Raw genomic sequence first — 14,678 nt, 5'->3', positions numbered from 1 at the left:
TTAATACCACCCGAGTGAGCCCGACTGGGCCCGGGCATTGACTGCCCCGTCGTCGCCACGACAGACGAATAAAATGCATTTATTAGTTAAAAATAAGTAAAATAGTGTAAACTTATTATTAACGTATGAAATGGAATTTTTTTTTTAATTCGCAGTTGGAGTATAATTTATTCATCGTCTAAAAACACAGGAAGGCATTTTATTTATAAAATACAAAACGTTAGTAAGCCGACTAGCCGCGACACTGGTTGGAGCTTGACTAAGTGAATGTCGGACAATTACCTTGCTTTCGTATTGCCAATATTGAGCTCGGACAACGTAAAAACATCTTACAGAGTCTACAATTATTCCTACCATGTTTATCGATCCCTACGGCCATCTAGAATAAAAATGATCAAAATACTGCTTATTGATATTTTGCAATGAAGGGAAATAAATAACAGCTAGTTTTTCTAAATTTAGACCATTTGCCATTATTGTGGTATTATACATGGTAACCCTGCCATAATGGTAGAGGCTAGACAGCGTTTCTCAACCTTTATCAATGGTCCTTAAGGTCTACTCGAACCACTTATAAAAAAGTAACCGTTTATAATATTCATCGTTATTTTACCTATTTTCAAAATCTACTTTTTATAAGTAAGTACCTAAGTATATACCTATCTACGTAATTAACTTTAGCGCAGTCTGTACCGGCGGCACCGTGCCGACTAGATATCCTATAGGTACCTAAACCTATTACTATCTGATAAAGATATTACCAGCTAAGACCAAGTACTAACACAGTACAGTGTCATCACAAGTCAAGTACTCAGCTATAACTCGCTCTTCCTTGTTTTTTTTGTTGCACTAGATTGGGAAACCCTATGATATAAGTATTTATACTTATCTATTGCGGATTTATGCATAATAGATATATTGGACAATATATTATGCATATATTCGCATTTAGCAGTTTTCCGAGAAGAAAGTTACATTAGAAAAGTAAAATTTTCAAGAAAATTAAAAAGGAAGTTAACAATACGAGCAAGAGGAAATTCAGATTTTATTAAATGTGTTGTAAAAACTTTATAATAGCTGACGTTCCTCAATTATTAATATTTTCTTTGTAAATTAACTGAAAATAAGATCTCACCGTCTCGGATTACTGCCGAAGAATTTCAAGCAATCGAAAAGGGACGAGTGTCTTCTACAAAAACTGTCCATCTCTAAGTTCTAACCGCGGCATGATAAGTTTCAAAATGAAAAAATGGCTTTATTACAAACTAGCTTGTTTTTCCGGGATAAAAGTTATGCCATATTTTTTTTCGGGACAGAAACTTTAACCATTTAATTAGCGCACGCAATTTTCCACGTTTTGCAATATTTCTTATTGATGCTCGGCTCCTATTGGTCATAGCGTGATGATATATAACCTGTAGCCTTCCACTAACAAAGGGCTATCCAACACTAAAAGATTTTTTCAGTTCGAACCAGTAGTTCCTGAGATTAGCACGCTCAAACAAACTACAAAACTCTTCAGCTTTAGAATAGTTTAGATCAATGGTGAAAGGTTAAATTTTTCAAATGCTAACCCGGGCAAAAGAAGTGTTAGTAAACATATCGCGGCCAGCTTAACAGAAAACAAATACTAAGTAAAGTAAATAAACTTAAAAGGGAAGCCTGTAGGAATCGGGTTGTATAGACGCTTCGCGACTGGTATAGATATAGAATAGGAGGAGGCATCAAGTAGGTACTGCAGTGCAGCTATTCGAATCGTGATACCACATTCTTATTTCTGTGCACATACGTCATCGATCAGTAAGTAGGTTGTATCAATCAATTATTTCTATTTTTGAAATATTTCTTAACATAATTTTAATCAATAAAATCCAGAAACACATAGCAGCACTCCTTGTGCTTTTAATGTGAATGAAAAAAACAACATAATAAGTAGGTACGCTACTTAGGTACGTATTACTGTATTTTATTGATTAAAATAATAGTTTAATTATTAAATAACTATAATATTTATAGAAGGTACCTTCCTAGTACCTATGTAGGTATCACTTTATACAGAAATGCTACGTAGCGAACGTGGTGATAGTTTACTAAAATAAAATGAATAAATAAGCTTCTTGCTGCATATTCTGCTTTATTAACTTATCGCTTGCCTTTTATACGGGCAGGTAATCGTTAAGTAATCTACCTATTCTGGATGTGTAGGCTGTATTTATCATATTAAGCCTTGGGGTAAGAAACTTAACTCCGACGTATGACATTCTACTATAGAAACCGTATGCTTTCGTTATATTAACGTCTTGTCGAACTTATACTGAGTATCTAGAGATTTACAATTTTCTCCCAGGAACCTAAAGAAAAGTACTTAAACTATGTTACTAACATATTCCGATTCCTCTATTATAAAACCTAATTAGATGGCTTTGAAACTATGAGTGGCTGAGTTTACAAAGACTATAGAGACATTTATATGTAAAGGTAATACAGCGTACTCAGATTTGAAAACACGACATTGTTATCCCTTGCAACAATGGAGTCTGCGCGCCTTCGTATGTTTTTATAATATGCTCCAAGTTTAAGTTAAACAATTCACTAAGATGGTCACCGTCGTCAGTATTGTGCAAGTGGTCGAAGGAATCCGGTATCATGTGCCCAAGAAATCTTACAGTGCTTTTACTTTTATGCTTGTTTACTTTAATTTTGGCTAAAAAAGAAAGTTACCGAACTCAGGAGAAAAGTAATTCGGCCAGTGATAACAGCTCGCGTAAGAAAAATGAAAACATGCCGACTACGACTGGCCGTGTGGTCGGTGATGCTGTGGTCGAGAAATTTGTGGAAACGCTCATGTCAAGTGAAAGATATTTGAAAATGATCGAGATTGTGGAGAGGAAGTTAAATCATTTGGATGCAACGTTTCACGAAAAAGTTAATGCGATAAATAAGTATCTCGCCGAAATACTAAGGATTGTAAAGTCACCATCTGACGAATTGTTGGAGAACAGCTTAAAGGGGTTAAAAGGCGATTTGGATAAATTAAAATATTCGATCACATCTAAGGAGCACCAGCCTAACATGCGTGGTGAGATATTTGTTACCTATCGCTTTGCATCTCAATCTAAGTTCAACTTTACTGGTGGTCTCTCATATGTGAGAGTCTGCCTGGGTAGGTCTATTTCTGTTGCCAAGCAGCAGTGTGAATTCACTTTGTATTCCGTTATAAAGGACATTGTAGCCAGGGTAACTATTGGACATAATAAGACAACAGTCTTAGGATGGCGAGCGCAGTGGAAAACCAAACAATACTTTGTAAATTAAAGTGTTGGGTGATGTTTGTACTGTTTATGGGCGGATGACCGCCCATAAACAGTACAAACATCACCCACCATGGTAAGAGATATGAATCTCTTACCATCAGGCGAACGGAACTCGTGTAGTCATTAAAAAAACTTATGTAGGTAGTATACTTAGGTATGTCTTCACTTTTCAAACTATTTTTCTTATAAGTCCAAGTTATAATTTTTTTTCGCAAAGTTAATATAAAGACCATAAAGATTTGTTGAATTGGTGGTATCACAAAATGTGATGGCAATGGCTGGCTATGCTTTCTCAAACCTAGAAGAAACGTTAAACCAATTTTTTTTGGTAATAAAACAAGGTTTTGTTTTGTTGGGTTTTAATTAGCATTAATATAAAGATTTATTAGGAGTCTATTATATAGTTATACAGATTTATCAATTGTAGGGGTTCTCTTTCGTATCTTAGTCGAAGAGTTCATTGTTTTATAGCCCATGGCATAGTCCGGACCTTTAAGCCAAGTGCAGCTCTCAGAATCTTGGCAATTGACTAATATTTTACCAGTGGCAGCCTTAACTACTGTAATGCTCTGGATGACAGATTTTTGCGAGCCTTTTCAACAATAATTTTAACTTTATTACTAAAGCGAGATATATTTTTTTGGAAGCTCAAAAACTAAGCGGTTACGCCGTTCACAATCCCTTACCGCACCCGTGTTTTGCAAATATTTACTAATAAGTAGGTACTTATATCCACTAAAATTATCTTTTAGTTAAGCTCACATTTATTATAATAATAATAGTCAGCACAGATGCAATATGTATCTACATACATAAACATAACCACGGATTTTTACTAAGGAGGGTAGTTGGCGAGGGCAAAAAAAAACAAAATAGTTAATTTATGACGCCTGTAGCATGCGAAGCCCACGTAAGCGCAAGACTTTTCTATGGTCGGCAAACTCGTTTTTAGAATTGGGTACACTTGTAACTTGTCCCTCACGTCCTACAGTTGCCCATATCTAAATGATCCTTTACGAGTCATTTCATCGATATGACTACAGACGAGTCATTTCGAGTAGGCTTCTTATTTAGCCAAAATTACAGTAAAGTCACAGATGCTCTGTTCATGTTCACTAACGACTAATATAATAAATCCAATTAGGCATTAGCTCGTCCAAAGAATAAAAGTAAATTTTATACGATATAAGAGTTCATGATTATAGTAAATTCGTTTAACTGGCAAGGAGTCAAATACCGATCTCTACCTTCATAATCACAATATCAGAGGAACGTTATTAAGTTGGAATTATAAAAAATGGTCTATATTTCAATTAAATTATAAATTCCCACGAGGTGGACAGATAATCATAAAAGTCGCAGAAAGTCGCTGGAAGTGGGCCGGTTCCAAGAGGTCGATCTGGAAATTTTTGGGGTAGACCCATGTTCAACAGTGGACATCCTGCGGTTGATTATGATGATTATTAAGTTGCATTAGGGCATAGGTAGTAGAAATTCGCGTCGTTGACACAATTTTACGTAAAAAGACCAAAGTCGTTCGTTATCTTATTGGCGTAGCGTATCGGTACGTTTTATTTTGATAAAATACATTGTACTTTTACTGACATGTCTTTTTTTAACAATATGCCAGCAAAAGTGCAAGTGGGTCACTTGAAACTGAATAATCTTTACCGGCCATAAATACCACTAGTCTGTCATACAAACATGATGTCCGCAACTCTGGACATCGCACTACCAATATAAAAGGCATAATCAAACTGTTAAACCGCTAATAATCAAACCTACGTTATATAATTCCAAGCAAACACAAGGAATTTTATTGGTTACGGCGTGCAGGAGAAAAGGCCGGTGTTTTTATGAATATAAATAAAATATTCTATACTGTTCACTAGGTGTACCTAAACCCACCAATTTACCTCACGTGTGTTGTGTTTCAGGATAAGTCTGTATATATCCGGTTGTAAACAGGCTGGCACAATGGTGTCAATTGGCGAGTGATAATTACCTCTTGTCAGTGGAAACTATACTTTAAACCTCTTAACATTTCCCTTTTATATTTCCAACTTCTCTCTATCTTTCTATTTCATTTATTTTAGTTGACAAAGACAGGTTAGTGTTCCCTGAGACATCGCCGAGGTTTACCGCTTGGGGCATAACATGCTTGCCACTGCTGATCCTGGCTTACAGGAGTTGTAGTAGTGAGTGTGTGGACGGGGAAGTCTCTACTCTAGACCCATACCATACAATAGGTGTAAACGGGTCATATGAAAATGACCTGCTATTGAAAGAAGAGGTTATTAATTTTTACCTCTGCGCCGCACCAAGACAAATAATTGTGTGCTAATATTTTCTGGATTTACGACTTTTGCTTTCTGACTGATGTATTTTGTTTTGTGGTTCAAAAGTAGGTATAGAAATGAACTTTCAATTATTATATATAAGACGAAGGGTGGTAGATTTCTCAGGTTATTAAAAATGTTTGTTCTGCTGAATAAACTAAGAATGCCATACGTTCATTTATTAAGGCTATAGTCAAGGCTAGTGGACTAAGATCAATGTAATTTCTTCGTCGTAGTCATTTACAATGTATATATAATATAATAATATATCAGCCCTGTCTTATATACTGTCCCACTGTTGGGCACGGGCCTCCTCTACTACTGAGAGCGATTAGGCCTCGGTCCACCTCGCTGGCCTGGTGCGGATTGGTAGACTTCACACACCTGCGAAATTCAATGTCAACGTTTGCCAGGTTTCCTCACGATGTTTTACTTCACCGTTAAAATAAGCGATAATTCACAAAGAATACACACATAATTTTAAAAAAGTCAGAGGTGTGTGCCACTGGGTTTTGAATCTGCGGACATTCGTCTCGCCAGTCCGTTCCACAACCAACTAGGCTGTCGCTGCTCTCATTTACAATGTAACTTGTACTAAATAATATTATTTAAAATGGAAAATATTGTATAGTAGAAAATTGATGCCAATTTTGATGTAGCCGTTTTAGTGTGTTTCGTACAGCCAAAAAGATTACTGGAAAAAAAGCTCCTTGTTTGTGTAGCTTTCTGATGTCAATTAACAAATTGGCAAGGGTCAAAATCTCTAATTTAGATCCTTTCAGAGTACAAATTTCATGTTGGTAATGATTTATCATACCAAGTAAAATGTTGCTGCATTTCTGTACTAACGCCTAACAAAGAATATCTCAAAATTACGCTACGAATCCTTGTCGTATAAGCTACCAGAAACAAATCTGGACGCAAGAAGTATAGGATGTGTAGCATTACGTCACTAAAGAAATTCTCAATCTTTCTGGACGGTAAAAATTTGATACCTTATCGGCGCTCTGCAGTTCCTTTCGCTTTTCAGTATCCGAAGGTTATTGTTTTCTGCTGCCTAGAGGCGGAAATAAACCAATTGGTGACACTCAGTTTTGATACATGCTTTTATATTACGTGTTCCGTCATATAATGAATACATGTACTTAGCTCGACCTGGCAACGAGTGTGAGGTCAGTATGATATAGGTCGATAAATATATATTACTAATACCATTTCTAAAGATGTCATATCTTAATAATTTAAAGTCTAGCCCAACCCAGCATGTAATACATCCTACTTCTTATTTTACTTTTAGTATAAATGCTATTGTTTGTGATAATATTTGGATCTTTGTTAGAAGTAAACGCAAGGCTTTGCGTTGCTATAAGAAAAAGATCACATGTCTAAAGACGGGTATTGAGAGTTAAAAATGAAGTTATGGCTATCTCAAGTGATACCCGTGTGAAAAGGAAATGGAAATATAAAAATAATAATATTCAAAGGAAGGATGTGACGTAGACTTTAGAAGCCATTGTTAAGAACTTTCTTATTCTCAAGCGTGATAATTTGAAAACATTGATACTAAATAGGCGCTCAGTGACCCGCGATCTACGCAACAAGCATGGAGCGATACACATTTTATAAATTAAAGATTTTTTATTTATTTACAATTTGTATTTAACATAAAATTCTACAATTATTATTTACTATTTACAAATTTATCATTATAATTGCGTGTTTGTAAACAAACTTCATTCAAAAGCAACAATAATCAGATACGTTGTTTAAACAAGCGCGAGAAAAATCTGTGCGAATCACTCACGGTCGGAGACTCACGATGTTGCTATTATTTCAGTCGTGTTTTTGTTTAGTTCATATTGAGTTTATAAACTTTTGTGATCATTAACATTCTGACCGAGCGACCAAGCAGTTGCCTCACGCGACACTAACCGCCAACAGTTAGAAATGATCCGAAATTTGGCGATACTTCAAATAATTGTAGTAACTCTATCCATAACATCGTGTGAAGTGAGCAGGGAAAAAAGAGGAAGACGAAAGAACGACTACCCAGACAAGTCTCTGTGGAAGAAAGAATACGAGGATGAGTTGACTGATGCCATGCTTAATTCTAGAAAGCGAGATAACACTACACGTGTGGCGCAGTCCATATCTACGAGCGACAATGAAGCTGTCCTTGAGAAACTAATGGACACCATCACTGCAAGCGAAAAGTCTCTTAAGAAAGTTGATAGTATCGATTTTAGATTAAATCGATTGGACATAGAAGTTCATGAAAAAACAAATAGTATATTAAAACAATTGGGAGATATTATGAAAGCTCTACGTAATGAAGTATACTCGGAGAAGTTGGAAACAACTTTGGAGAATTTGAAGACGGATTTAAGCCATATTAAATTTGCTATGGACAAGAGTCCGCGTACAAACAACGCCGGTAACATGTCGTTTCGTGATTGTACGATATTTGTAGTGCAGAGCAAGACTAAAAACATATACCAAAATTCTATATATATATTTAAAAAGATACCTTAGGCGATTCATAAAGAATGTGGCCATAAACAGTTATATACAAGCAACTTCGATTCTATTGCGGATTTAAAATATGTGGAACTGAATGTTTCAGTTGATGGCGCAGAGTACCACGTGGACTCATTCATGGAAAATCGTCTGTCTGTGTTGGATACCAACGTGAAGAACATAATGGCTGGAGTGGACACCATTGTGTCAACAATAAATGAAGTTAAGAACCGTCAGTATGCCAGGACTTTTGTAAAGTATGTTAATGTTATAATTTTATAGTATATACTTATAATTAATGACACTTAGTATTCAGCCTCGATTCGATGAAGGTGGAATATCTTTGAGAAAATCTAGGCGAGCCGTACGATGGATTGTCAAAGAGCCAAATTATCAGTATGATATTTCACTATAAAGGTTTATCAAGCACTTCCTCGTCAAGCCTACATGACCCTTTACTCATCAGACGAATATGGCTAGTTATAGGTACCTAGTTGTATTATGTTACAGACAGGAAGCAAATAGTGTTAGTGGTGTTATGGACGCGGCGACCCTCATTGGAGAGTTCAGGAAGACTCTCCGGGAACAGAAGAACAAGAAATGTGATTGCAAGTTAGTAAAACATCTCTACTATTAACTAAAACATTGCGTTAGTGTGTTATTAGCGCATTAGGATTCCTTGCATCATTATAGAAATTATCTAAGTTGAACCTACACAGACACAGCCTTGCAGTTTGTGTATTTTAATTAATCTACGTAAAACATGTCAGGTGTTAATTGTATCTAATGGTGTCAATATTTTTCGGACTGGTTCTTTCAAATTCAGTTTTTTACATTTTATTTATTAAAAGTCTCGCCTAGTCAATGAGAAACATGGCAGTCTGGCGCTTAAGGATTAAGAGCACTGCTATGTGTCGGTTATTATTTATATTATCGATGTTCTTATTTCCCAGGATGGGTCGTATCGACCGTTCCGAGCGATATCCTACGGACTGTCACGAGATACAGATGCAAGGGTTCAACGTTTCGGGCATCTACAAGATCAAACCTGATGAGATGGAACCTTTCTATGTGTTGTGTGACTTGACTACCGCCGGCGGGGGGTGGACAGTACGTATAATTGTTATTATCTGAGGAGACAAGCAAAGTGTATACCTCGTGGTAAGTGGCATAACATTGCAAACCGCAATGCCACCGAGTATATTCGGTACTGATATTCTGAGAACAGGTTTTTTTAAGTACTAAGAGAATAGACGATGCTTTTATGTTAATTAGCATATGATGTAATGACCCTTACTAACTAAAATGTAACAAAAATATAAACTGAACACAGTGCACAATAATGTGTTTTGGTATTTCAGGTTTTGCAAAATCGTTTTGACGGCTCACAAGACTTTTACAAAGGGTGGTCGGATTATGAGAACGGGTTTGGTAACCTCGCCGGGGAGTTCTGGTTGGGCTTGGAGAAAATCAGCTACCTCACCAACCAGAAGCTCTATGAGCTGAGGATAGAGATAGAGACCCAGCACGGGCAGGATGGGTATGCTGGGTACTCCGTGTTCACGGTGGGACCTGAACTGGAGGGGTACAGGATTAGCACGCTGGGAACATATTACGGAACAGCGGGTACGTCGTTTGATTATACTGAATACTGCAGACTAGTAAAAAAACAAACTTCAGGATACGAGTAAAAAACTACGTTGAAATTAAAAAAATACTTAATGCTTCTTGATAATTATCAGTGATATTCTAGACTTTGAGATATAATAGAAAACTCCTACCACTAATAATTTTTAAAGAACATTATTTATAAATTACGCCGTAGATTTTTGCATATTCAATATTCAGAATAACGATCTTTAAATTATTGTTTCACTGTATTAGTCGCCGGGCAGACGATGTCAACATATTACATAGAACAATACTATGAAATATGTGCGAATTATATTAAATAATAATTCTTAACTCAGGTCTGGCCTTTGAAATGTAAGTATATTCCGTATTGCAAGTTGTATCTAATAAAACCTTTACACTCCACAGGCGATTCCCTCTCATACCACGCAGGACAGAAGTTCTCGACCTTCGACATGGACAACGACGAGTGGAAGGACGGCTCCTGCTCCGCTGAGCACGGCGGCGCCTGGTGGTATAAGGAATGCGACAAGAGGTACCAACTGTAGAAATATTATAGATTTCTGGTGGGAATACCTACAGGACTGTCTAGTATTCTATACAGTATATATACTCCATCATACTCTTATGATGGAGAAAAACCAGTCAAGCAGTTACTAGTTTCGGAAACTCCCACATTTAAATTCCCTAGTATTCCACATTTAAATTCCCTAGTATTCCACATTTAAATTCCCTAGTATTCCACATTTAAATTCCGTTGTATTCCAGATTTAAATTCCGTAATAGAAGTCGGCGCAACTCGGCTAGCATTAGAGGTGGACCGTGGATTTTAAGTTTTCGGGCATAAATATACCACTACATAAAATTAATGTTAGTTTTGTGTGAACACGTTTACAGTTCGCAGTTTATAAATATAATATTAGTCCATTGAAATGTTACATTTTTAGGCATTACCTTGCGTTTTTTAGAGGACGCAATTTTATTTTTTTGAAGTGTAGGGGGGGTCAGTCTAAAGCTAAAACCAAGTTTGTGGGGTCGCCACCCTTGTCCCACGGCCGCCATCTTGAAAATAGGGGTTGAAATGGTTTTTACGATGTATCTCTTAAACTATTTATCTGAAAAAAAAATATAAACATTTTTGTTGCAAATTAAATTCTCTAGAACTTTGGTTCAGTAACTTTTGTCGTAGAACTATAAATAAAAAAGTTATAAGCGAAAATGTTAAGAAATTCAATGTTAAGCAATGTCCATTGCAACGTCATCAGAACGTGTGTTTATAAGGTTCATAATACTTTTTTTGTACTCTCATTAATACCCAAATACCCAAGGGACTATTAGGGAACAAAAGAACACCTGCCTGCTATTATTATTATTATTTCTAACATCTCGTATTGTAAGAATAGCTGATAATATTGTGTTGAAGTTGTCGTTTAACTTATATCTGGTTTTAGCTTTAGACTGTCCCCCCTACACTTCAAAAAAATAAAATTGCGTCCTCTAAAAAACGCAACCCCAAATGTAACTTTTCAATGGACTATATATTTATTGTATAGCTGTAGAGTTCGTTTGAACTACTTACTGTTCTAAATTTGAATATTTTTTAGCGAATACTTATAATAATTTGACCTATTTATGTCAAAATAAACTAACACACAAAATATCCAAAGACAGATTAAATAAGTTATTAATATTTTACACAAAATTAATTCAAGTGTGATACTTTACTTTTCAGTTGAATACGCCAAAATCTGACACAAAAAAGTATGTGAGAACCAATCCACGAAATTTCTTTTAAACATGAACAAATCCAGCTGTAACAAATAACAATCCTCAAATACTATAGTAACTAATTAGTACATTTTGGCGTAATTTGCTCTAATTATTCGTCAGTGCCGTCTTATACCCCAAAATGAAAATAAGCGGGCGGGCCCGCGCGTATAGATTAGTTATAATTAATTACATAAATACCAGTTATATACGCCGCATTATAATTACATAGTGGACACTGTCTGTAATTTTCTTTAAAAAAATTATATATACCTATCAGAAAAATACAAACGGCGGCCCTCCATGGACAAATACTTCGCAAGAGGCATGATTGAATGTTACTCTTCAAGTCATTCGTTGATCATCGACCATTTGACAGAGGGATCTGACCCATGTCAGAATCTACTAGTAACATCGTATTACATCGCACACAATTCCATAAACGTATCCTAAGATGCAATATATAATTCCTGAATATGTTTTCCCAGTAATCTCAACGGAAAGTATTCGTTATCGGCGGACGAGAATCGAGGGCAGACGATCTACTGGATATCGTTCAAGGGCCCGAACTACCCGCTCACCAAAACCAAGATGATGATCAGGCCACTTCCAGCGAGTAAACCCATCGACTTCGGTGATGGAAACAGGGTAATGTACAGTCAGCCACATGAGTAGCTGGAGATATTCAAGACTTTAAAACGTGGCTATCAAATAACTACAATCGAAATATATAAAATAAAGTAAACAATTTCAAGTTTATCTTACTGCCGTGTTAAGTGGAAAAGCGGTATGTCAGGGAAACCTTATTTCCGAGATAATCGAAGTTTTGTATAGTTTTGTAGTTTTGTAGTTTTGTAGGTATGTAAAACTGAGATAGAGAAACTCTTTTAATGTTTTTTTTAACAAGTTATAAACAAGATACCGTTATTCAGATACATAAGTTCATTGAATGGGCATTTCTTTAAGCTATCTGACGACATAAAAATCAAGATTTTGATTTTTTTTAGATACCGCTTTTGAGCTTAGCACGGCAGTTTAGTAAACATAAAAGGATTGTTGATAAGAACAAAGAAGTTCAAAGGCGGTTTAAAATTTTGAACTTGTTCAGCCACTATTGTGACTGACTGTACGGATAGGTACTCGTAATAAAAAAAATTGAATTACATCTCGTTATAACATAAATATATCACACATGATGTGATAACTATCTTCAATAGGGAGCAACGTCGTAGTTGAGCAGTAAATTGAGCAAGTAATATTGCTTAATTATTATGAGTTGTTGCATCAATATAGAGTATAGTGGCTCGCGGGTTTCCGGTAATCTCGTAGAGCTGCAATAAATTAAGTAGTAATAGTTTCTGGTTTAACTATAGAGAGTAGTAACATCAAAGCGGTATGATATCGTATAACAAATAAAGTAAAATAGCGTACCGTTCACAAAAAAAAAAATGAAAAATCAAATTATTAAAAAACATTAGTATAATCCTGTATCACTGTCTTAGATAAGTTTTCAAGTGACGGATAACTTCTATTCAACGAACTTGCACCCTTGTAATTGTGACATATTTTGGATGAACATAAGGAGACAATGTTAAAGTTATATTTAAGTACATAATTGTGACCGATTAAAAACTCTGTTGTAATACTAATAAAGTGTGTATTTGTGTTATAGAAAGTTCGTATGAAGGACGTGAAAGTGACGTACGACATGGGGCACAAGCACGCCCCGCACCGCTACGACGACCACACACGCGCCGAGGCGTTCTTCCCTAACTACGCGTGAGCGCCCGCGCCGCTGCGCATGCGCCGCCGCGCCGCATACACCAATGCATTCTGTCTAGAGCCGACACTATTCTACATTTACTGCCCACTGTCAGCAGTCTTCATTGTATTTACAACATTGTCGAAATAGAAAATTGTACCTTTGACATAAATAAGTACTTAATATTTTTAACCGACTTCAAAAAAAAAGAGGAGGTTCTCAATTCGACTGTATTTTTTTACGATTTATACTTCAAGTGTCGATACATTTCAGGTAAAGCGTTCATCATTTTTTTGGATGATGAAGTTAGGATAGACTTTATGACCATTGTTCGACCCTCGTTATTATAAACAGTGCCACTAGTGTCCGACCGCAGGTCATATTGTCGTTGAATGAGTTTCAACGACAATATGTTCGATAGGCTAATAAGTGGCATTGCACATAAGTGTACCACATAACAAATGCAGCCGACTTCACCCGACTGTACTGTATGTCAAATACTTTATAATAGTATATACTATAGAAACAGAATTGGCATGTTTTCACGGCCTTGTAAAAGTCCCTATACCTACCTATATTATATAGAACCTGCATGGTATTAGCAAATATACAATGGGCAGTGAATGTATCACTGAGCTAGAGCGAGATTTAGTTTTTTGATGACAATATTTATTATCTTCTGCCTTTTTGGGGCTATTTCTTATTTTCGTAACTTTTAAACGTTTTAAACGGGTGCTTTTCGCCCTATCCCACGGCCGGTTCTGACTCTTGTTTTCTATTGCGAAAAATATTCTATTTTAGTGTATGAAAGGCTATTTAATGTCAAACGATACGAATAACTGTTCTTCTACTGTTTAATGATTTTATAAGTCTAATTCAAGACAAGGATATAGCACCAAGGACCTTAGATCAATGACTAACGAAATGAAATTAGCAATAAAGGTTATCACTGGCAATGTCACACCGCGCCTTGTCAAAGAGAGAAAAAGAATATTTAGTTTTGCCTAGGATTTATTGTTTACGGCTAATTTCAATGAACGATGAATTGCTATTTTCACATCTATCGCTCAGAACAATAACAAGCAATCGTGAATCTGAACCAATTAGAACTTTGTTTATTTAACATAGGTACTTCCTATTTATTTTGATTGGTTTCTTCTCTGAATTGACTTAAGATTCCTTTAAGAATTGTTAATTGAAATCGACTATAATACCTAAAAATTGTGTAATAGGCAACCCTTCAAACAACGTTTTTTCGAGTGTATGAGTATAATTGTAACTTAAAAAAGAGAAATAAAATTGTTTTCAATCAATAGTGTATTCTTTTGACTTAGGTAAGATAAAATT

At 35.8% G+C, this 14,678-nt stretch overlaps 1 protein-coding gene across 2 annotated transcripts; it reads left to right on the top strand.

Annotated features, from left to right (window-relative positions):
- The first annotated feature begins 2,609 nt into the window (after nucleotides 1-2,609).
- Nucleotides 2,610-14,644, top strand: LOC115444873 (fibrinogen C domain-containing protein 1). 2 transcript variants are annotated; one of them, XM_030170832.1, is made up of 8 exons: nucleotides 2,610-3,079; nucleotides 8,277-8,427; nucleotides 8,681-8,782; nucleotides 9,124-9,280; nucleotides 9,532-9,796; nucleotides 10,211-10,337; nucleotides 12,058-12,217; nucleotides 13,242-14,644. In XM_030170832.1, the coding sequence occupies exons 1-8, from the start codon at nucleotides 2,647-2,649 to the stop codon at nucleotides 13,350-13,352; spliced, it is 1,506 nt and encodes a 501-aa protein (XP_030026692.1). In that variant the 5' UTR covers nucleotides 2,610-2,646; the 3' UTR covers nucleotides 13,353-14,644. The 2 variants fall into 2 exon arrangements, with proteins under 2 accessions (XP_030026692.1, XP_030026691.1); XM_030170831.1 differs by lacking the exon at nucleotides 2,610-3,079 and adding an exon at nucleotides 7,378-8,087.
- The last annotated feature ends 34 nt before the right edge of the window (nucleotides 14,645-14,678 follow it).

This window comes from Manduca sexta, chromosome 27, assembly GCF_014839805.1.
Source record: "Manduca sexta isolate Smith_Timp_Sample1 chromosome 27, JHU_Msex_v1.0, whole genome shotgun sequence".
NCBI classification, from domain to species: domain Eukaryota; kingdom Metazoa; phylum Arthropoda; class Insecta; order Lepidoptera; family Sphingidae; genus Manduca; species Manduca sexta.
The sequence above is the reverse complement of the archived record's forward strand: the minus strand, read 5'-3'. Positions and strand labels throughout refer to the sequence as shown.

Bases quoted from the DNA above. Each gene is read 5' to 3' on its own strand.
- LOC115444873 (XM_030170831.1), top strand. From the start codon at position 7,601: ATGATCCGAAATTTGGCGATACTTCAAATAATTGTAGTAACTCTATCC. The intron at 8,783-9,123 runs GTTAGTAAAACA...CTTATTTCCCAG, and splicing joins AACAAGAAATGTGATTGCAA to GATGGGTCGTATCGACCGTT. The intron at 10,338-12,057 runs GTACCAACTGTA...ATGTTTTCCCAG, and splicing joins TATAAGGAATGCGACAAGAG to TAATCTCAACGGAAAGTATT.